General features: G+C 41.7%; 1 protein-coding gene across 3 annotated transcripts in view; it reads left to right on the top strand.

Moving 5' to 3' along the window:
* DIAPH3 (diaphanous related formin 3) overlaps positions 1-25390 on the top strand; it is a 611019-nt gene that overhangs the window by 237230 nt on the left and 348399 nt on the right. For all 3 annotated transcript variants that reach the window (XM_066581399.1, XM_066581379.1, XM_066581388.1), the window contains 4 exons: positions 4711-4785; positions 7506-7575; positions 9004-9140; positions 9834-9939. In XM_066581399.1, the coding sequence (XP_066437496.1) occupies positions 4711-4785; positions 7506-7575; positions 9004-9140; positions 9834-9939 (388 nt within the window). The remainder of the gene's footprint in view (positions 1-4710; positions 4786-7505; positions 7576-9003; positions 9141-9833; positions 9940-25390) is intronic.

Below are 25390 nucleotides of genomic sequence, written 5' to 3' on the forward strand. Positions count from 1 at the left end.
AACATATTTGCCGTCACGAGGACTATTAGCTGTCCACTTCTAACCTGATGAGACCCTTTTAGTGCTGCTTTCATTGTTTTGCTTTGGGTCCTGCATTGTATCTTCGGTCTTACAGCCAGCTTTAATTGTTCGCAGAGTCGATGTCCTAGGTTTCATGCAGCGGCTTGGAGGTCGGAGAATGTTTTGTTCTCCGCAGCCTTTCAGAGTCTTTTGTGATGATATCTGTACACTTCACACTGGAAGGTTGATTCGCCACAATTATTATTGTTAGAAATGTTTTGGCTCTTGTGTAATTTATGAAAAGTCTCCCTCTCAGAGGGACGGATGCAATTATTATGTCACCTTGTGTTTTTCTGAGACCGATGAATTAACCACATATTGTTCCTTTATGAATGCAGACAAGCTGACCGCTCTACTTGGATTTTCAGGTCTGTTTCTGCCCCTGTTTATAATAATCTCTCACGTCTATTTTTTTTTTTACTCTTCACCTTCTTGCATTTTGTCAGCAGTAACTTATTTTTCATGCCTCTGCAGCCAGTTGAGGCCTTATGTTATATAGCATGGCTTGTGTATTCAGCCGCATGTATGCTAGTTTATACAGGTCACATTTTTGTCGCCATGAAGGAATGCATCGAATACACCAAGCCCACGAAAACCTGCAATTCCGCCTGATTTTTTTTTTTTCTTTTTGTCCGTTCATGCGAACTGATTCCGTAACTTTATTTAGCGGTTCCAGGCGTTCCTAGTAGGTGTATGGTTTTTACAGTTTATCTACTAATATAAATAAAAAAACATGCCTGTATCTTATGGTATCATTTTATTATAGATTGGATTCATTACATTTAATTATTATGGACTAAATGGTGTACTGTGGTATAATATGCCCAGGCATTTGTTAGGGCATACGTAACAGAGCCTGGTACTGGAAAGCCCGAGGCTGTTAGTATTTCAGTCCGTCCCAGTGATCGTGATCCCGGGATCGGATGGGTATAAGACAAGGAGCCTCATCAGTATCTGTTGTTTTCATGTAAGGGGTTGAGCTGTCAGGATCTAAATGATCTCTGATCCTTCCGTTATTGCAGGGGTGTATTTTCCTACTGGTGCAGCGCTATGTCATTGGCCATTAGGAGCTTAAGGGCCAAACTTCTTCTCAAGTTGATGCATATGCTTTATAAATTGGTTGCTGTGGACAAAAAAAAAAAATTTAAAATACAGCAATAAGTTTTACATAAGTTTTTTTTCCCATTTTGCTTGATGCCAGTGTTACTGAAACTTATCTCTAAGAATCATTGCAACTTGCAGACTGCACTGAACCCTGTAGAGGCTTTTCAATATGTCTCTATTTATGCCATGGGTACATGTTTGAGTCTTCTTTTTAAATGGGATTTCTCCATATTAAATATTGCTGAAGACCCTAAGGCTTAGTTACAAGCACAGGCGGTGATGGTACTCTGTAGTGTGCCTCTTAAGTACATTTCAGTGTATGTCCTGGATATGAACAAGGTCTGTGCTTTTACTGGTGACCTATAGGGCAAGTAGTGCATAGCTTTGAGACTAGCACCATGAGCAGGAGCTTGCCGGAGAATGTCACCGCTGGCCATAAACACAAAGTGACTAAAGAGAAAAGTGGACTGATAGGAAAGAAGTATATTATTAAACTGTACAACAGTTAGTATAATGGCCAATGTTTATGGTCTAAGTCTATATTTAATATATAATGTCTGTATCTAATGATGACGAGATTTTCTTGTCCATGTAGGTTTTCATAAGCATAACAATGCAGCAGGGATGGAAATGACTATAGAGTGGTGGTCTGCCACCCCTATGACGAGAGCTGTAGTGTAACCACACGGCTATACAGTTCATTACAGCTCGAGTGTTGACTAATACAGGAACCTAATGGGACACCATGTAACGTTTTAGGCAGGGCAGTAAAAACCTTCATAGATTTCTGCGTGTATTGTTTGATTTTTCACGTCTTAGAATATATAATTATAAATATATATTTATAGACACAACTTGGACTATGATATGAAACATACAGCCATGTTGGAGAATAGGCGTTTCTCAAGATCCCTTATTTTAATTGGATTACCTGGATTACCTGTGTCTTATTTGTCACTTGGTAACGCATGCACGCTGGTTGCAGAGTCGGAGGTCTTAGGCCGGGCTCGCACCCAATCAGTACACAGTATCAGTGCGTACTGGCTGCGTGCCGCGTGTGTATCTCTCACAGCCTGCACAAGAGAGACCATTTTGGGGAACAAGGTTTGATATTGGTTCAACAGTAGATAACAAATTGGTTGATTTTTGTCTTATGTCTTCAATCAAAAACTACATCCTTAAGGAAACTTTAGTTCTCCAGATGAGTTGCAGTGTGATGGGTTTTTCCAGCAGGGAAGGAAGTAAAAGAAATATGGCATGCCTGCCTACTTAAGTGGTCTCCCATACAGCTTAGGGGTCCCAATACCGAACGGTCTGCATCTGGAGGCAGGAGCAGTGGTTACATGTCGTTCAGTGTGCATGCGACCAATCAGTCAATTATACATTTCAGTGGTCATATGCCTTTCATGGCAAAATCACAGCGGAAGCCTGTCAGTGACTGATTCGTCACGTGTGCAATGAACAGCATGTGACCACCACAGCTTCTTTTGGGGTCGGAATAGAGGGAGCAAAGACTCCTACGCTAGGCCAAGAGGCTACTTGAATAGGTTTTCTCATCATCTTCAAAAGGAAAAAAAAATCTCCAAAAAGTCCCAAAGCTCAGTCCCTTCCTCTATGACTCTGGGTCTGTGCCGACAACCTGCTCCCAACTGAACCAAGAAGCAATGCCATCACATTAATTGGTCACATGACTGCAGCAGCCTATTGCTGGCCTCGGAGGTCATGTACGATAAAGCAGAAGATGTTCTTGTAAGATCATTTTATATTCCTAACATAACCTAACTACGGACTGCAGATTTAGAGAAACCCTTTTCTCGAAGAACACTCCCAACTCACAAAGAGAGGGTGGTTCCATGTTTTGCCACAGTAAGGGAATGAGACGTTTAGCCGCCCAGAACAGCAATTCTGGGAGGCTTTTATTTGAGGGTATGATGTCAGAGGAAGATTTCCAAAGGAAGACTGCTTCTCGAGAAAACTTTTAGAAGAAAAAGATGTATTGATTTGTTTGTGTATTTGCACCCAAAAGGGTTTAATTTTCAGGCAGTCCCACCAAATGTGGAGGAGGAAGCCGGTGTGCAATCCTCAACCTCAGCAGCAGTCCGTAGGTAGAAGGTTCAGTGTAAAAAAGCTAGCAGGAGTTTTATACCATCTTGTAAGTATTTTGTAGACCCATGTGTAAAAACCAAGGGTTTTGGTTGTATCTTCTCTGGAGAAAGTCATTTTTAAGTCCTACCACCACTCTCTTAGGAACTAGAGTATACTAGGGGCAGAATTAAGCGATAATTAGAGATGAGCGAGCGTACAAATTACACGAGTGAGTGCAAGTATTGCCATTTTCAAGTACATGCCCGTCCCAAAAGATTCGGGGGGAAGGGAACGGGTGGGTATGGGGGGCTGGGGGGAGAGATCTCTCTCTTCCTCCCCGCTCCCCCATGCTCACTCCCTCGACTCACCGCTCGCCCCCGCTGACCCCCAAATCTTTTGGCTCGAGCGGGCATGTACTTAAAAGTGGCAATACTCGCTCAAGTAATTTGCCTTAACGAGTACGCTCGCTCATCTCTAGCAATAATCCTTTATATAAATGTGCTGTAAGTTTGTGCAGTTAGGATGGGAGGGGGGAGATTTGTTTCAAACCATAGTGGATCTTTGTTTGTGTAATGCGTTTTTGAATCTCTTAACAGAGTTTAGATACCCAAAGTTTACATAAAATTAAGTGCAGAGTGTTGTAGAAGGGTGTTAACGTGATCTGGATTTTTTTAAAGTGTCTTTGAGCATGTATTTTTGAGGAATTCAATTTATTTCATACTTGAGTGGTTTATTTGCAAGTATTGAGTGCTTCCTATACATTTAAATGGAACTAATGGAACAAGTTTTGCTTCATATTTTTCAATCGGCATTGCATTTTTAGGTTTGTGTTACATATATTTTACATTTTTTTATCCTATCTCTATGCACAAAAGTAAATAAAATTCTTAACCCTGCAAGATTCTAACATTTATTATTGTGGTGTAAATGCAGTTATTGCTTTTTGTGTTTGGCTCTTGTGAAAGTATTGAATTATATTTTTTGCCGTAGTGTGTGCATATTTGTGCTGTGTGCATAGGAAGAAGCTTGTGTGTAAAAGACATACATTGTAGTGAAATATTTAATAACCGGGTCTCCGACACGTAACATGCAGCTTTGTCATAATTAACCTTTGTAATTTGTTACTAAGAGAGAAGTATAACACACTCTGCAGACTTTGAATTATTTACTTTGTGGAGGATGCCACACTATATAACATTTTGCATTGAAACAATAAAAGAGAAGAGCTTGGAAACATCGCTTAAATGTTTCTCACTTTCGTCTCCCATGCATCGCATGATTGGGCAAAATTGACTGATAAGTCTATGATACCCTTTAAGGATCACTTAACTTGAAGTGATTATTTCAACGCTGTATTTATTTTTTAAGTTCTGTTTCTTTATACATATTTTAAATGTCCTTTTTTAACTTGTAGTTGATGCTAGTTATATATTTATATTGTACTATATTTTTCTCTTTCAGTTGGGTGGAAAGCTTTGGTTATGATGGTCTTGGATTGCTGTTAGACATCTTAGAAAATATGGTGGATGGAAAACGGTAATGTATTTTTCTAGGTATTTTGTAATTGTATATAATAAGTTTTATACCTCATACAACCATATTGTTACATAATTTTTTTGCAATGCTCTACAGAAATACCACATCCCTTTGAGTTTTACTAGACTCTACTATCTTGTGCAGTGTACCTAGTATTGGAACATGGTACCTCCCTTTATTTTTGTGATTGATGGGATTCCCAGTCATCAGATAGGCAACGATCACACATTGATGGCATATTCCTATTGTACACCATCAAGGGGTACATAACCCCTTTAATTATAGTAATATTTGCAGCTGAAATACTTATATATTTTTTTTCTCTTAAATTTGCAGTTTTATTACTCTGTCGGTGATTACATTAGAAACGTTTTATCTGACAGACTCTACAACTTGCAAATAAAAGTTCTGTTCTTTTCATTATAAAATAGTTCCAACTTTCTGCACAAAGTATTCCTAAGTGCACATTACTGCTCAGACCAGCACTTAGCATCCCTGTATGGCTGAGGCTGTAGTCCTGCTTCTTCTTTAGAAACATGTTAAACTTTTTCCCCAGATGTATTTAACTTTCTGTTTATTTTTTTTCCTGTTCTTCTTGCGCTTTTAGAAAAACCTGGATATGGAAGAGCAAAAATTATATTTGAATTCAAACTATTTAGTTGAAATGTTCTTTTCTTCCATATTTCCGGATAATGGATTTCAAACACCCCTGCCAAGATTTATGTATGTCAGTTCTGTGCCCCGGACCACTTATAAGCATCACCAATTGTTTTAAATTCAGTCCTCAGAAAATGTAATCAAGTCAATTCAACTTTATTATAATTTTCTTCTTCTCAGCCTTATTAAATGAGTCCCTCAGTGGCCAATTTCATTGAATTTGGCTGAAAATTGCAATATACTTGAATAATCCCCTAATTCTCAGATATATTCCTTAAACCTCTCTGTTGGTAGAATCCTGTGTGGGATGCCTTACAACAGAGATTTGTTCGATAGTAGAATATAAAATAAGCTCCTCACTTCAGTGAACAAGCTTAGTGGTTTTAGCGGAACAGATTTTTCTGTCTTTTTATGGTGTTTTGGTAGGCTTTACAGTCAGTTATGGTAAGCGTTGGGTTTTCCCTGTTTGTCTTCAGAACTTATGCTCTTTTAGCACATTTGAAAGCTTTTGTTTTTATCTTTGCGGACCTCTTTTGCATATTCCTTCTTGTTACCCTGGCTTTTTACATATCTTTACGAAAGTAACATGGTTTGCAATTTTGTTGCAGCACATTTGTAGATGTACAACATGTTCCAGTGTAGCGCTAAGTGAGTTTTTGGAAGAAGGCTTCAGAATGTGTTTCACATGTGACCCAGCAGTGTCCACTAAATCCTTACTGGACTGCTTGATCATGCAAACATAAAGCAGCAGTACAAATAATGTAGTTAGATGGAATTCACCTCTTTAAAACCATTTTTTGGACAAGGTCCAGAAAAAATTCCTCCAAACCACCCAAAAGTTAGTAGACTGTTATAAAAAGAAGAGGCTCCAGCTGTAGGCCAACTTTGACCTGTCACGTAGACTTCAATATATAGTGAAAGCTGAGGATGGCATTTTGGCTGCTGCCTCAAATAGTGCTCCTCTTCACTTCCTCTTTTCTAAAGCCGCTATTTCGCCCTGTAAGTGACATGGATTAAAATTACGCTGTTGCTCTTTTCGAAAGATTTTCTTGTTTTGAAGGGGAACATGATTGTGTCTCAATCAGTGACTTGACAAAAAGACTCCCTTAACTTTAATGACAAGTCCTGCTGTCACTAGAGTGTGTACCATTGGTACCGTTGTAGCAGCTTTTCAAAAATATGTTCCACATGAGCTGGATTGTTTGCCCTTCTGTTAGGGCTACACGGCGACTTTAGTTATGGCACGCGTTACACGTCCAAAGATGGCAGTATTGGTGTGCAATGTTGGAACCTAATGAAAGGGAGTGATGTCACATTGTGACTCGCGAGTTACTTCAGCCTGTCGATGGCAACACAATCCAATGAGCTTAGATTTCTTAGAATTCTTGAGTCATGCTCACAATAACTTGCAAGTTACTTAAATTGGGTTACAATCTCATGTGGCATTTCTGAGATCTTTAGCCATGCAAGGTGTAGCCCTAGTTTTAGGTTTCATTCACATAAAGGTTTTGTTTGGGGCCTTGATCACAAATTTTGCTTCATTTACTGGAACAAAAATACTGCAACATGCAGTGCTGTTTTTTAATTTTTTTGACCCCATGATGGAAGGCCAATGGACAGAATTCTAGTCATTGTCACCCATCAGGCGCCATTAGTGTCCGGCATATGACTAACCTGGCACCGTCATGAGATGTGAATCAGACAGTGTTGTGGAATATGCATGCACTACATAAATATTCTGGTAGTTTACAGTAGGTGTACAGGATCCTATATGAAGCATGAAACACAGGTTTTCGAGGAGTGCTATATTGTGCCGTGCTGGTATTTGTTATGTTGAATTGGCAAACTTGTGCTGGTTTATTACTGCTTACGGTAATGAGTATCAAATCCGGCATGAGAATAAACACTCGTACTTGTTTAAAGTGTGCTTTTGTTCTAGGCCATAAAATTCTAATAAACCTTGACAAATATTTATTAGGACAATTATTTTCTTGCCTATAAAGGTTTCTTTATCCATTCAATATTTCTTTTAATTGTGTACAAATCTTTCAAATTTAATTCAGACATGAAAAAATAGAGAAACGGATTCAGCACAAAGTCATCCAGTGCCTGAAGGCATTCATGAACAACAAGGTAATGTCTGTACTGTAATGGTTATATAATTGTATGATTTGTGAAGCATTTGGAAGATGAGGTAGATATATTAATATAATCATAAATAAAAACTAAACCAGGCCGGCATAAACTGTGCCAAATTTCTCACTAGCTCTTGCTGTACGATAAATTTGGTACATCTTGCCAGGTATTTTTCGGTTTCTTATAGCACATTATGGATGGAGTATGTGGTATACCTTACACCGAAAGTTAGTGTACAAAACAAGGCATTTGACAGTTAATCTGGTAGATTTCATGGCACGGTTTAGCCACATTTCCGTTTGTAGACACTATTCAAAAGCGTCAAGTATCTAGAAGTGCATAAGACCTATAATAACTATTGCACAGATGTATGCTACTTTGGTGTAGTGTAGAGGGTGCCTGTCACCTGCCTCAAGCGCTATAAACTAAGGTGTGATGGTGCTGTGCCAGGTGACGGGGAGCTGGGTGCTGTATTTCTCATTCTCGACCATTACTTGGTTTCCACCAGTGAAGTACATGAGCCAATCAATAATCTGACACTGTTTCAGAGTCCCCTGCTCACGCTGTCCCATCAAAGTCTATGGAAGCAGTTGAGTAGGAAAATTCCAGCAACCGCCTCCCTGTCACCTGCCCTAGCAGCACCATAACTTAATTTAGGGTGCTTTAGGCAGATTGCAGGTTCCCTTTAAGACAGAATTCTGACACATTTTGCATAGTAAATCTCCATTATTTTGTTGTAATACATTTGATCTGAACATATTATAACATAGTATGTTAGGTTGAAAAAAGACATATGTCCGTCTAGTTTAGCCTAATTCCCCCCCCCCCCCCCCGTCCCACCTTCCATCCCCAATGTTTTATATATTGTATACATTCTGTTCCACAAGAGCCTTTGGCCTACACCATTGTCACTATGCCAAAATATAGCAAAAAAGCAACAGCACTTTCAACAAATCAAATGTACAGATACACGTAAGCCATGGCTGCCACAATTCAGTAAGACACACACACACTATTCAGCACTCGTACATATTTAATATCTCAACAAACTTGCATAATTCCGATATATACTAACAACCTAAAAATAGAAGGTTCTTGGCACATATTTTGATGAAAACATGTGGGCCCATCTGCCACGTCCAGGCAACCAGTAAGCCAAAATAGGTATTCGTCCACAACAGTTTTGTTGGTAAACTTTTCAACTTTTCGATTCCTCCCCACTGCTGAGGGAGCTGTGTTACACTTCTCTTCACAGCTGGTGGCAAGGGGTGCCAATGTGCAGAGAATAAGCCGAAGGAACCCTTTTGTTTGTCATGATCAGCAGGGCTAGGGGTTAGACAAGCACCATTCGTAACATCTTGGCATATCCTTAACATTATAAGGTGGCGATCACCATTACTTTAACACTATAATACTTTCTTTCAGTATGGACTAGAGAGAATCATGGGAGAAGAAAGGAGCCTTTTACTGTTGGCCAAAGCCATGGATCCCAAGCAGGCTAATATGATGACAGATGTAGTCAAGTTATTGTCTGCTATATGCATTGTTGGAGAAGAAAACATGTAAGTACATTGTGTCTTGGTCAATTAGGTTTAATGACAAGTTTCCTCACAGACAGCTGCACTGGGACGCTGTTTTGTCATATCCCAATATTTATTCACAGACACGTCTGGTAGCACATTTCATTAGGATGCTTATTGATGAGACACCGCGTTGGTTTGCACTCAACATATTTACCATAACGAAGAATATCGTTTTTCTAGATTTTTTTATTTTTTTATTTTTTCCCTGTTAATAGTTGCAAGTTAATGTGTTCTCATCAATAAAAATTATTCTGTAATTGCTTCACCTCATCTGGGAGATATTCAGCGATCACATGGTAAGATTTTACCTTTGAAAAGTGAATTAATTACGTCTTGTTGGGTAGTGTATCTCTTACAGGACAGAAGTACACTGTTAACACGCAATAAATATTTTTTCCTCACTTCTGTTCAGGAGTGAATTGGGATTTCTTATGTTCTTTGTTCCTAGCCATCTGCTTGAAGTGATTTAATTAGATTTGGTGAATTTATGAAGAATACTGAAACAAGACGATAACAAACAACGCTGTCATCATAAACTTTGCTGTGTCCTTGCAGCAATCTGCTAAGTTTATACTTTTTTTAGTGTTATAAATTGATTTTGAATTTTTGTGTTGGTTGTTTTTTACCATGACATTTTTATGTCCCGCTATGATGTATCCTGTCTCCGTTTAGTCTTGAAAAAGTCTTGGATGCAGTAACCACGGCTGCAGAAGAAAGGGGGATTGCCAGGTTCAACTCCATTGTGGGAGGTCTACGACACAATACTGTTCAGTTGCAGGTTTGTATTTTCCGGTTTTATACATTTGCTGTGAGTTCACCTCACAAATGAGTACTTTGTTCTAAATTTCTTGGTATGCCATTTTCTTTTTTGTTTTTGGACTTTTAAGAGTTGCACATTGGCTGCAAAAACAATATATACACTCTTTGTCAAAAAAATAAGAAATCAAGCACCTAGAAGGGGTTGTCGTCTTGCTGCAAAACTTGGCATGCAGCTACATCTCGGGCTATTTCATTGTCCGCCATCCAGAGACAGGTGGCACCATTGTCACAGGCCTTGTGTCTGTTGGAACCATTCCCAGGTGCTTGCCTAAAAGACATCTGGTCTCACACTGAACATTTCGTGTACTGCCTTTGATACTCATCACCTCCATTTGCTTTGGTGTTGTGAACTACACTACAGAGAGGAGCAGGGTTGTCTTCAGTGACTAATCCAGGTTTAGCTTTGGCACTGACGACAACTGTGTTCATGTCTGGAGACCTAGGGGCGAGTGCCTCAATCCTGGCTTTGCTGTGGAGCAGCACACTGCCCCCACTGTTGGTATGGTGGCGTGGGGGGTTGTTCACCGCTTATGACAGTCTGTCACCCCTAGTGGTGGTACAAGGGTCAATGATAGCTCAGTAATATGTTCAGGACATCCTGCAGCAACATGTGTTATCTCTCATGGCAGAACCTTCAACTGGCAATGCTTGGTCGCACACAGTAAGGGTGTCACAGGAATGATTCCACAACATTACCATACTTCCATGGCCTGCCTAATCCCAGATTTATCACCAATCGAACATGTATGGGACCATCAGCGATGCAAGTTTGACAGCCTATGAGTTTGCACGATCTAGAGGCTCAGGTACAGCAAATGTGGACTGATATACCACAGGATACCATACGGAAGCTGCATGTCTCCATGCTTGCCTGTATCACATCTTGTATCCAAGCTAGAGGCAGTAAAACAGGATACTAGAATCTCCATGCCCACTTGTATCACACATTTTATGCAAGCTAGAGGTGGCCCAACAGGATACTCGAACCTCTATGCGTGCCTGTATCACATCTTGTATCCAAGCTAGAGGTGGCCCAACAGGATACTAGAACCTCCAGGCCCACCTGTATCACATCTTGTATCCAAGCTAGAGGTGGTACAACAGGGTACTAGAGCCTCTATGCCCACCCTTATCACATCTTGTACCCAAGCTAGAGGCGGTACACAGAGTACTAGTGCCTCCATGCCCCTGTATCACATGTTGTTATGCCGCCTCTAGCTTTGATACAAGGGACTAGAGCCTCCAGGCACGCCCGTATTACATCTGGTATCCAAGCTAGAGATAGTACAGCAGGATACTAGAACCTCCATGCCTGCCTGTATCACATCTTACATCCAAGCTAGAGGTGGCCCAACAAGATACTAGAACCTCCTTGGCCGCCTGTATCACATCTTGTATCCAATCTAGAGGTGGCCCAATTGGATACTAGAACCTCCATGTCCGTCTGCCTGTATCACATCTTGTATCCAAGCTAGAAAGCGGTAAAACGGGGTACTAGAGCCTCCATTCCCACCCATATCGCATCTTGTATCCAAGCTAGAGGCGGTACACGGAGTACTAGAGCCTCCATGCCCCTGTATCACATATTGTATCAAAGCTAGAGGTGGTATAAGAAGGTACTAGAGGCTCCAGGCCCGCCCATATCATATCTTGTATCCAAGCTAGAGACGGTACAACTGGGTACTAGAGCCTCCATGACTGCCCGTATCAGATCTTGTAACCCAGCTAGAGGTGGTACAATGGGGTGCTAGAGCCTCCATGCAAGTGTTCAGTTTTCTGCGCTAAATTATCCTTTTTCTCTATATTGTAATCACTTATACTAGCGTTACAATCACACATAGGACGTTTCATTTGATTCTGACAACTCCTACTATGTGCTTGATTTTACTTTTAACAATAAGTGTACTTTTCCTTCCTTTTCGATTAGAGATGAGCGAACGTGCTCGTTTAGAGCAATTACTCCATCGAGAATCGCTTTTTTCGAGTAACTGCCTAATCGGGCGAAAAGATTCGGGGGGGGGGGGGAGCAATGGGTTGCGGGGGAGAGTGGGGGGGGAAAGAGAGAGAGAGGGCTCCCCCCCTATTCCCCCCTGCTCCACCCCGCCGCCCCCCCGAATATTTTCGCCCGAGTAGGCAGTTACTCGAAAAAAGCGATGCTCGATCGAGTAATTGTCCTAAACGAGCACGTTCGCTCATCTCTATTTTGGATCCAATCCTAGATTTTTATCCAGAAACATAGTGATATAAGGGTCCTGTTCCACGGAGCGAGAACTTGTTGGTATGAGTGAGTGACGTCATTTGCTTTAAAATGCAGACCATTTGCACACACAGATATTTGTTAGACTGTTTTCCATCATTCACTCGTTCAGTTGATCTGTGTTCTTTCAGGGGGCAGTGCCAGGAACAGGAGCGACTGAGCAGGATGCCAATGACTGATTATTTTTATGTCTGCATAAACTGAACGACGAACAATAAGTGGAAGAATTATTGTTCGGTCAGTCGTTGGCTGTACTTGGGTTAAACAAATGTCGTTCAGATCTGCACGAGCCGATGATTTTTTTTTTTTTGAAGGGTCGTTCCATGTGAAAGGGCCCTAACTGTAATGGTTTCTTTGCATTTTAAGCATTGTTTTTAATGATAATATGCTATTGAGGAAGATTGCAAAGGATGAAGACAATAAGTAGTTTAGGATGTGTACTTTTTAGTTAACTTGTCTGTAATCAGTGTTCCTTAAAGGGGTTGTCCCGCGCCGAAACGGGGTTTGTTTTTTTTTAAACCCCCCCCCCCCCCCCCCCGTTCGGCGCGAGACAACCCCGATGCAGGGGTTAAAAAAACCACCCGCACAGCGCTTACCTGAATCCCGGCGGTCCGGCGTCTTCATACTCACCTGCTGAAGATGGCCGCCGGGATCCTCTGTCTTCATGGACCGCAGGGCTTCTGTGCGGTCCATTGCCGATTCCAGCCTCCTGATTGGCTGGAATTGGCACGTGACGGGGCGGAGCTACACGGAGCCCCATTCAGAAAAGAAGAAGACCCGGACTGCGCAAGCGCGGCTAATTTGGCCATCGGAGGGCGAAAATTAGTCGGCACCATGGAGACGAGGACGCCAGCAACGGAGCAGGTAAGTATAAAACTTTTTATAACTTCTGTATGGCTCATAATTAATGCACAATGTACATTACAAAGTGCATTATTATGGCCATGCAGAAGTGTATAGACCCACTTGCTGCCTCGGGACAACCCCTTTAACCCCTTAAGAACCTGCCACTGTTTTGTACCTTAAGGACCAGCCACTTTTTAGGAATTTTACTCATGTGGTTTTACTTTTTTTTCCTTTTAGCTATCAAAATTACTTTTGCTGTGTTTTTTCCCTGTGACATATAGGACTTTTGTTTTGTTTTGTTTTTTTTCACTGAACTTTTTTTCCGTTTTTTAGTTTTATTGGGGGGTAAAATGCTAAAAAAATATATTTTTTTAAGATTTCTAGTTATTTTTTTTTTAATGGGTATATTTACGCTAAAATAAAGTATAGTAACGGGTTCCTCATTTTGTTTTGGACGTTTTGATATATAATATGTATAGTTCTGGATTATAGGGCGCTTGTAGCGATGGTTTTGGGTTATTTTCGTTCTTATGTATATAATACTGCTTTATCCTGTGATTTTGTTTTACTTATTTATGTAATTATGTTTTTTTACTATCTATGTTCGCCATGACATCATACAAGACCTCTGGGTGACATTCACATGTTTTGCTTTTTTTTATTTGACTCTCTCCCATTGTAGCTGGGGCATTCATAGGAGCCCCGGTTACAGGGTAAAACAACCCGTGTAGTGACATTAGTCACTGACAGAGCTGATCAGGGTCTGCTACGACCATGCAGTTCTACTACAGCAGGGAATCTCAGCGGTCACGTGACCCCCGGGCTCCTGCAGTGAAAGTTATACTTTTTTTTTTTTAAAGGAACGTTTATTGGGCATATCATACATCACAATACAGAACAAGGGAGAGTCATCTAGAATACTTCACAAAATTAAAACATGACAGTTTTCTCACTCCCTTTACAGGTTTATCATACCCCCACCCCTTTTCTTTTAAAGAACTTTGGCCATTATAACAAAGGAGACCAAGACTCCCAACCTGGGGAATCGTAACAAATAGAACAAATAACTATAAACTAAACCCACAGCTCCAGTACCAATACTGTGTATACCTATTGTCCATGCAAGGCACAACATCCAGTAGAGAAAAGACCTTCAGTTTTCCCAGAAAAAAGGGAGTTGGTCAGATACGCCCAGCGCGGTATTGTTGCAGTCAACCCACCGACCCCATATCTTGGTGAACTTTTTAGCTCATGCAGCCCTAGTGCTTTTATTGAATGTTTCAATTAAGTAATATTACCTTTTTAGCATAGAAAAAAAGCAATTTGAATAGGGTGCGTGCTGCCACATCAACCGGAATGTCCTCCACAAGGCCGAGGAGACAGACCTTAGGGTGTAGGATACGCTGTATTTCCAGATGCATCTCCATGAACTCAAGAACATCCTTCCAATAAGCTTGTAAAACATGACACTCCCAGAACATATGTGTAGTTGTTCCTGTATCCATCAAGCACCTGGGTGCAGGTAGGGCACTTACACGCGAGGTCGGACCCCTTAGTAATAAGTCTCTTAAACTTTGTTCTGAGCCCACCGCTCTGCGCTCGCGTTACGCCAGTGGGTTATAATTTGGTCGATGACAGCCACCACCCCACACATACCAATTGATTAGCCAGGTAGTAACAGTAGAAATGGGGAAGGGCCAACCCCCTCCATCCGTGGGCAGGCAGAGAGTTTCCAAATTGATTCTTGGGATGGAGCCCCACCATAATATGCAAAGGAGTATTTTGCAGAGAGCTGTAAAGAATCTTTTAGGGATCTGGAATGGGGCGTTCTGAAATATATACAAACATGTGGGTAATATCTTCATTTTAATTAGCTTTGTACAACCAACTAGGGTCAATGGGAGTGAAGCCCATCGCATTGTCATGTCTCTTGCCCCGGTCAGTAGATCTCAGCGTCACCTATTTGGGAATAGTTGTGCAATCTGTCCACTTCAGGGGACAGAGAGGGCTAGTGATGACCCAGGGGGATTGACCGCCAACAGCCCGGTTTTATCCCAGTTAACCCTTACTCCGAAGTACTCTCTGTAAATGTTAAAAATTGAGAGCACTGAGGCTAAGAAAGTTACATTTTCACTTTCTAGTACACAGCGCTCAATGAGTGCTGTGTACTCGGAGAAGGAAAAGGCAGGAAGGGACCCCTCCTGCCTTCTCCTCTAAGATTGCAGAGCAGGAGGCTTAAATCCCCACCTCCCCCCATAATTTTACTATTGGCTGGGATTTAAGCGCAAGACCAGGCGCCGTATATTTACAGTGCCTGGTCCTAAACTGGTTAATCCAAAGTATTTTCGGAAATTGTTGAATTGGCTGCCTTTATGTGGGCCAATCCCCCACCCTCCCCCAACCATCACTAATCAATGCGATATGTTTCTAACTTTTATGTAGTGAATATCTGGTTATTAAGGTATACTGTACAATTTCATGTTGATGATAACAATCAACAGTTCAGGTTTTGATTATTATCAGGTAACTTAGAATTGTATCTCAATTTTATATATCTAGTTGCTGTTATTACCTTCATTTTGTGTGGTCAGGACGGACTTGGCATTGTAGTTTCTCTGTCTGCAGTAGATAATCCAATTAGAATATCAGCATTGAAGATCTATTTTCTGTACTTTGTGAACTTTGCTGCCTGCGCTGCTATCAGCTCATCTGCTGCATTTGACAAGATCATTATAAACCTTTGTGCTGTGGTTTTCATTTCATCACTCTGAGCTGTCAGCTGCTGCGCAAAAACGTGCACAACATCCATCAGAATGTGGTTTTCAGTTAGTGGAACAGTAATAAGACTTAAGGGCTAGTTCACATAGGCGTATGCGTATTTTGGTCCGTGACTATGCAATGCATTCACAGACCAAAAAATGCTTTTTTACTGTGTATTTCGGTCCTTCTGCGGTTTCTATTGCACACGCAAATATGCATCATATTTACCTGCAAAAAAAAATGCAACAAAGCGCTGTCATTTTTCACGAATAAGCAGTGAATAGTGCGCATGGTTTGTGCATAGTCACTGTGTATTTACTTTGGGTTGCGTGAAAAATAAGCTCGGCTGAATATCTTAATGTAAATACATGGGGGTTGAGCACAATGTATTGTGCGCTTAATACACTACACCAGCATGGTCATGTGAACTAACTAGAGATGAGCGAGCATACTCGCTAAGGACAATTGCTCGATCGAGTATCTCCCCGCTCGGGAGCAAAACTTCGGCTGCCGGCGCGAGTGACAGGTGAGTTGCGGCTGTGAGCGGGGGGTGGGGGGGGGAGAGGGAGAGATCCTCCCCGCTCTCCCCTGCCGTTGACAGCCGAATCTTTGCTCCCGAGCGGGCAGGTACTCGCTAAGGGCATTGCTTGATCGAGCAATTGCCCTTAGCGAGTATGCTCGCTCATCTCTAGAACTAACCATAAGGGGCTCCAGCACGCAATTGTATTTGGGATCTGTAGGAGCATTGTGCAGTAATCATCCCAAATATGGATCTAATGTTAGTGTTAAAAGTTACAGTATACTCGTCCTCCATACTTTCTCACCGTGATATTTCTAATACAATTTTCACTAGGTTTTATTAAATAGCATATCTGAAACTCCATCTGTTCATAGAATTCAATGCCATTTGTGTGCTGTATTTGGTACTGTAAGTGTGGCTACTGCTAAAAACTTAAGCCCCATTTACACGCAAAGATGATCGCTCAAAATTCGTTCAAAATATAGGGAGAATGACAGTTTGAGCGGTCATTTTGCATTAGCTGCTAATGGGCACTAATGCCCATTAGTAGCTTATTAGCTTCATTTGCATATAAATGGGCCTCCATTTGCTGTATGCAGATAACAGCAGGTGGTCTGTTATCTCGGGACTGCAGCTAAAAACAATGTTATCAGCGCTCCCGTGGAGAATCACAACATGCGGTCCCTGCTATCAGCTCTCTGTGCAAAGAAGGGATTTTAAACTCATTATAAAATCATTGTTCGGACAAAAAAGCAAACAATAGTTATAAACAACTATTATCGCTCAAAAGACATTGTTTGAGTGATAATCATCACATGGTAATGAGGCTTTAATTTATCCCACTAGTGGATAACATTCTGATCCTTTTGGGTTCTGATGAGGGGTCAGACCTCCCCTAATCAGATACTTAACTTTTATCACCTATCCTACCCATGTTACCTTTACGGGAGATCTCTTAAACAAGTAAAACGTACTTGAGGCATACAGAGCAGGGATTGTACCGGTGATGTCATCATTGTCGCTGCCTTAGACATTGCCACAGGTGGTGTTAATATAGCATATCCTGAAAACATGACCTGTTGGGGTCCCTGAGGACTGGAGTTGGGAAACACTGCTCTACACTATCTTCCCCTCTGGCTCTCTAGTTGCCCTCCCCTCAGTCCCTAATTTAAACACTTCTCCAACCTGTTAGCCATCTTCTCCCCCAGCACAGCTGCCCCCTTCCCACTGAGATGCAGCCCGTCCCTACGGTAGAACCTGTAGCCAACAGCAAAGTCGGGCCATTTCTCCAGGAACCCAAGCCCCTTCTACATACACTAACACTTGAGACAGAACTTTCTTATTTTTCAGAAGTAGTAAAACAAACTATATACATTTTTGGTATTGTCATAATCATGCTTGACTCATAGGATTAACTTTTTGCCATAAAAACAAGCCTTCAAACAGCTACATCGAGAGAGATGTAAAAATTATATATTTTTGGAATGTCTGGAGGCGAAAGCAAAAATGGGAAAAAAAATGTTCGTATCCTCAAGGAGTTAAATACCTTTATTGGTGCCTTTTGATGGTACGGTGATCGGTTTCCTGAATGAGAACCCTGCTCTGTTACAAAGAATGGCTTCCATTGTGTGCAGTGAGATCTGTGGATAGCCAATTAATTACAGCAAAGTGATGTATCCCTCCTATAAGGAAGCATGCATTCGTGTCAAGACCCCTTTCTTATAGCAGCCGGGTTGGAGGTCCAGCAGTGATCAGATAGCCTTTGAGCTAGGACACAAGTCGAGCTGATGTCTTTGCTATGTCCTTCTTCTATAAGCCATTAGGTATAGCGGCTGACTTACTGATGATGTGTGATGTAGGTTCAGCGATCAGTGGAGTGATGAATACGTCGCTCTATTTTTCCCCTTTTTTCTGTAAATGTTTTACATTGCATATCTACCAGGACACATTAGCTATTTACATGCTATAATCCACACTGTATCAATGGCACGAGTTTATTTGTGGGCTAAACTTTCCATAAGCAATATTCTGCCTACAGTGATGAAAAGCTAATTTTAATATGTAAATTTGTTCTGCGTTAAATCATATTTTATGTAGATTTTTGCATTCATGTAGCAAGACAGTCGTGTTGACCTCAATTTTTTTTTTTGTTGCTAGGACAGTTGCCATGGCACACTTGAACATGGAAAGACTCCTGTTGCATGTCAATAGACCTTGATAGCTGTCACCAGGCTAAATCATGGCTTTTAGAAACAATTCAGTGATGCCTAATATTTCTTCTTAGAAGAAGAATATGAGATGGCACACAATAAAAGAGCAATTGTTAGCCCCGTGCCTAGGGGGTCCTGGCTGGTCTCCTTAGCTTCACAGAGTGACATCAGGTTAGAGCTTAAGGTGCATTGTTGTGTTTGTATATATACAGTATTTTCTATGTTTGTGTGTGACAAAACATAGATTGATAGAGATTCTGAGACTTTACGGCCCGGTTGGATTCTGCATGCGGGATCCCACAGCAGAATCTGACCCTGTGCCCAGCCGGTGACGCTCGCGTACCTGTCTGGAACTGTGTTGCGGATGTTAGGTCGGCACGCCGGCCACATGCCAGTGTAGATTACGCCGCAACATCGCAAAGCGATGACATGGATTCCGCGACCTTTTTGCAATGATGATTGCAGAACGGTCGTGGGGCAGGCGGCTTCCATTGACTTGAATGGAAGCCATCAGCACAGAAGCTGTGTAGAAGCACGGCATACCGCGATTTCTTCTCTGCTAGCGGAAAATCACAATAGATTTCCACTCGTGTACAGGAAATTACATTTTGCCGTAGCAAGCTATGGGAAGTATTTGCTGCAGAATCCAGATGCGGATGTCCGCTCTGGATTCCGCGATGCAAATCCGCCTGTGTGCAGGAGGCCTAAGGCTGGGTTCCCACGGGACGAACATCTCGCAAAATGTCCGCAGCTTGAAGCAGCTTTTGCGTCTTTATTCCGGTGTGGAAATCTCTCTCCGTAGAGAGAAGAGAGCCTGCAGCGGAAACGTCCGTACGATTGACGATGAGCTGTAGAATTCCACAGAGGATTACATGATAAAATCCACTTAAAATACCACATCAAATGGTGTGAGTTTGGAGACAGGGATTCTGCTGCCAATCTGCTGCAGGATGCTGACTGTGGACATTCTGCTGCAAATCAGCCCCCATGGTGACCCAGAATAAGTACTTATCTCTTTGTAAATTGTCACAGATATTGGGTGCAAAATCCTCCATGCCGAAATAAAATAAATAGTAACCTTCCAAAAATATGAGCACCTCCATTATTACACCCCACCTGTGAGTCCTTGTGGTCACTACTTCTCAGACTCTGACCTCCTACAGCTGCAAACCCACAACATAACCATCACATTTTTTGATACAATGATGCTCCTACAGTGGGGTAGTCACAGTTCCAGTCCAAGTAAATATAATTGAGGGTAGTGTATCCTCACTTTCAGGTGACCTCAGTGTGTACTTTAGTAGCAGTATTTCTGGCTTTTATATTGTGTATATGGCATTTCTCCCACTAGTTTTCCCCTTTGCAGGCTTTACATCTAATTCTCCACATTTCCTCAGCTTGTGAGTGGAGACTATGATGTCCCCATACACTAAACGCATAGAGAAGATGATGTCCTGCTCTCCTATCTCTCTGTAACATAGCCTCATAAGTAACCACAGCATGCAAGACTGTTATACAGCAGTACCGAGCAGTGTAGATGTGAATCCAGCGTTGGCTGTGGTGAGATAAAACACTACAAACTGCAACTACATCTCTGTGAGTCTCTCTGCTTCTGTCTCTCTTCTTGCTGCGAACAAGGAATTAGTTGGTCCAAAATATGTAAGCATTTGATCACTGTGCCGTACCTAACTTGTACTGATTTTAACGTCGTAAAATAGTCAGACACTATGTGCTGATCTGATTAGCCAGCGGGGCTCACATGGGCAGTATTGGTTAAACAAAGCAGGTGTTGTGTCTTAGACTAATGATACATACTAATACACAGCGTACATCAGGCCGCTTTAATATCTTCTCCCTTGGTAATGCTTTGTGTTATATTGCAATCAGCGCTTTGAGACATTATGTGTTTCTGCATTCCCAACCCCTCCATCCCTCTTATAAGTGTAGCTGCAAGGCTATTTGCCTGCAATAAGAGCCTTACCCTTCTGGGCTGTCTTACAGTATGGGACCAGGAGCACTAAAGGTACCCATACACATTAGTGCAGAATTGTCTGAACCTGCCAATTTTGGTGAGAAAGCCTAACTGTTATATGTATGGGGTATGACAACTCTTGCCTGATTGATTTCGGGGTTAGGAGTTTTGGGCATGTTGTAGTTCAACATGCTCAATCCAATGTTGCCATAGGAGTTGGGGAGCAGCAACTTGCATATCTCATCTTCAGCTAGATCATTGAATCTTCTTTTAAAAGTTTCTGAAATGCGTCAGGGAAGTCTTCGGCTCATATTGTGGTTTCCCTTCTATCAAATAGTATATTTTTGTATGAATATAAATTTCTTTATTTAACCTTTTTTTTTCTCAAGCGAGGATGGGCTAGCTAATTTCTACAGTTCTCAGTTTTCCATGTCTGGTCAAGTGGGCACATGCTCAGTCCCTCATACTTGAACCGGTTGGTGAACTGCTTTTTTCCTATATCTGTAGCTATGCCTGCTAGCTGCTGACTCCCTTCTCATTGTGAAGACCTATGCTCCCCCAAGCTGAGGACGCATGTCTACGGGCCAGTCAGCCAAATGAGAGTTCGACCTACAGCTGCTGTAGGCATATGGGCACCTCAAGTCTTCCCACTAAAGTGTTCTCACCTATCCACATCTCTGATCCCTGGGCGCTCTTCCACTGAGCCCTCACTAATGTTGCGTTCTTTCTGAGAACTCTCATTTAAATAGCAAGTATGTCAGCTACGTAGAAGCCTCTCTAAATGATAAGACCATACCTCCTGCGGAAGGTTTCATCATAGTATGCATACTTGTCTGGCCATCGCCTTTGTAGAACCAACCCCGCAGCAGTGCATTTTTCAATGCATTAGTGGTTTTAGTGGATGTGTATGTATAATCTCATACCTGCATCTATATCTCATACACATATATTAAAATTACACTCACATATTTCTATACACATGCAAATTGTGTTGGATTCAAGTAAAAAATACTCCTTGTTATAATTGAGATTTATCTGGCCTGTGACGGCGGCCGCCCCATCTGATGTTTATTATTGTATTCCATTAATCCCCCGTTACTCTGTTGCAGTAAAGCAGAAAATAACATGCTTTGTAACTTGCGTGTTTTCCAGTCTGCATAACAATACTTGTTTTCTAACATGGATGTTTATTTGAATTCATACCCAGTACAGTGAAATCCAATTATCTATGCCTACTGTTTTGCCTGTGATCCATTTTCATCAGCTTCACACAGAGGTTTCCATACTAGAAGCCTCGATAGTATTGTTGAAGCTGTTATTAGGTTCCAAGTAATGCAATTTGTTTGTTGGTCCGCACGGGTTATCTCACTGTGTGTGTTTCTAGGCAATTTTAGTTGTACATAAATGTGCAGACCCCCCAAGGAAGTCCTTGTAACAGGACCGAATGTGAGAAGTGGCGCCATCTTGTATAGCGAACACCAGCCTGTTGCTGATTTATTCTTCTTTCTCATCTACACGTTGCGAAGGACAGCTCAACCTCATAATAAGTCTCTATTTGTTTTTTCCTCCACCAAACTAGCTATTGCCTTTGCAGATTCTATTCTTGCCTTATTAAAAGGAATGCCCCATGCGTCCAGTTATTAACCCTTTCCAATCCACTGTCTGACCTCTGAAGACATTATGATTTAAGGCTGTACAGCTCCGATGTTGGAAGACGTCCGTCAGGGTTCTCTTACTGTATATTGCCAGCCTCTTTGCTGTCAGAGCCTATCCAATGTGTCACCTCATGTAGTACTGGCTTTAGCCAGCATATAGCGCCGTTGTAGAACGGCAGAAAAAGAGTAAGCCCCCTAGGAAAACCAGGATACAAATTGGATTGGAAAGGGTTAAAGGAATTATCCTACCTTATCAACCCATCTTTCCACATGATAGGTGATAAATGTCTGATCTCAAAAGGTTCTTGGACCTCCACAAGTCATGAGAACAGGGATTATCAGCGCCGTATCTATTGCACGTTTGCTCCTTAAGGGGTTAAGAGGTCTTGAGGCACGGGGCGAGAACCTTGTTCTTCCTCTTTATAAAATGTGATACTTCTCAGTAAGAGAAACCAAGTAATCCTGTAGATATGATACTTTTCAATGGCTAACAAAATGCATGATATTACAAGCTTTTGAACCTCTCAGGATTCTTCTTTAGGTGAGAGGTTTGAAAGCTAGCAATGACATCATGTATTTTTGTTAGCCATTAAAAGGTATCATATCTACAAGATTACTTGGTCTCTCTTGCTAAGAACACGTTTTGCTCTACTGGCTAACACCGTATCAAACTTTTTTCGTTATTCCTCTTCACAAGTCACTGGTCAGACCACACAAGGGATATTGTGTACAGTTTTCGGCATCGGTACTCAGGAAGGACATATCAGAGCTTGAGCGGGTACAAAGGAGAGCAACTATAGTAAAAAATGGAATGAGCGGACTACAATACTCTGAGGTGTTAGCAAAATTGGAGTTGAGTTTAGAAAGACACCTAAGGAGCGACCTTATGACTAGAGTATATATAAATATATCAGGGGACAATACAGCGCATCTCCCATCATCTATTTATACTTAGGACTGTGACTGTAACAAGGCAGCATCCTGTACGTCTTGGGGAAAGAAGGTTGCTACACTGGCATAAGACTATATATTCTTGTTATCCTTTTCTTGTGCTTTTGAGATTCTTTAGCTTCCGAAAAAGACGCTTCTGCTGGAATGGTCTGCAAGATTGCTGTAAAACTGTTTGTAGATATGTGTGCAAGTTGTACCCGAGAAACGCTGGCACAACTGGCTTCAGCCAGCATGTAGACACACGTCGTTGTGCTGTCTGGTATTCACAGACCTCACACAATGTGCTATTCTCTTGTGTAGAAACGACCGAGAATAGGACATGCAGTGATTTCTTTCATACAAGCCATCTGTATGTGTGAAAAAGTGCCCAAATTGAATAGCCTAATGAAGTATAATGGGGTAGGCCTCGGGGTAGATCAACAATAGCTGACCAGCTAGGATTTGTCACTCAGGATCCCCGCCAACTAGCTGACTGAAGTGACAGTGGCACTTGGGTGAGCGCCGCATCCACTTCAATCCATACCAGGCGCAACGCTGAACACTTAATGGGGGTGAGCTGCTCTCTGGGTATGTAACATCACACACCTGAGAAGAGGCCACACCACACACCCATGTGCCATGGCCTCTTCAATCACCTTTCATGTACTTCCATACATTGTTGTAGTACTTCAGCAGTTCCTTGTATTCTTGCACACACCTGGCTCGTCAGTAGTCCGACATGTTCAGCATAATGTGATAAGCACACTATTAATGGATGTGTTACAGCCAGCACTACATCTGCAGGCGCACACATCATTATACAACATGGTTATCTTGCATTTCACATTACACAGAGTAACTTGCGAGATTCCCAGCATTTAAAGAAGGTTTTAATAAATCATTCTGTCATTTACACATTTCTCTCAAGCACCAAGAACAATGGGAATAGTACTGTAATTGCTAATTAACTTTAAAAGTTGATTATGAGATATTGTCGGTGATTAAGCACCCTCAAGGCTTAAAAAAATCCGTTTTTTTTTCCATTTAATAAAGACAGCATGCTTAGGGCAAATTTGTATATTAAGCTGGAAGCCATTATACTAGTGTAGATATTGAGCGTACCTATTACTTTACAGGGTATCTACATTTTACATTCCCATTGCATGCTTGAGCTGAGTCTTTGCATTGTCTCTTAACACTTTAGATCAGGGTTGGGCAACCGGCAGCCCAATGGCGACATGCGGCCTGCGAGACGCTCCTGTGCGTCCCCCAGCCATTTATACTCGGAAGTACTTGTCTATGTAGCTCATCACATGTATTTCTATGTTGGAAAAAAAAAACCACTTGTGGCACATAGTTCAGTTGCAGGGATGGGTAAATACTATTGGTCATCGCCTAGCAACTGAGCGGGAAAAAGAAAGATTAAAAAAAGCCTGTGCTGCGCGTGTCCGACGGCTTGCTGCGGCCATCCGCAATACAGATATTTAAAGCTACGCATGCAGAATCCGACCCGTCCGTGTGAGACCAGCCTTAATGATCCTAGCAAGTGATGGATCAATAGGGTGCTGCGGGAAGTGTATATACACACACTTTGTAAAAAAGGAAGGAAATACTTGATGACCCAAGTCTATACTTACACCCGAATATTCCTCACATCATGAATTGGGGAAGCAATCTGCTTTGGGGCAGGTATTTCAGCTAAACAATCATTAAGCACTTCTTGCTTGTGCTTCTCTTCCATTGAGCCTTAGCCGTGGTTAGATCACTAGGCATTAGTGTGTATTTTCTGCCTGAGTACTTTTATAGGATTGTGGGACACGTAAGGCTGATTTAGACACAGCGATTATCGCTTGAAATTCCCTCAAAAGCCATTGTTGAAGCGATAATCGTTGTGTCCATCGTGCGCCCGTCGTGCAGTTTTCGTTAAAGATTCGCTCATCGTCTTTCAGTCCACTTAAAATCCATCATTCGGATGTTTGCTTTTCGTCTGCCTAAAATGACATTTGTTCAGTCGTCCAGCGATTTGAGGGGTATTTTCAATGCAAACGCTACACAGCGATAATACGACTGAAAAGCCCGACATTTTCCGACGTTTTTGCGTTAGGCTGAAAACGTCCGTCTTTAAAAGCAAAGCAACCACTCACGTTTATCATTCTAACGAATGTCAAGCAATAATCTATGTGTCTAGATGGGGCTTCAATCACACTGAGACCTTTAGGTAGTGGAATCCAACATGTATCGTCATGGCATGGCCAATGGT

This window comes from Eleutherodactylus coqui, chromosome 1 (assembly GCF_035609145.1).
Source record: "Eleutherodactylus coqui strain aEleCoq1 chromosome 1, aEleCoq1.hap1, whole genome shotgun sequence".
NCBI lineage: Eukaryota > Metazoa > Chordata > Amphibia > Anura > Eleutherodactylidae > Eleutherodactylus > Eleutherodactylus coqui.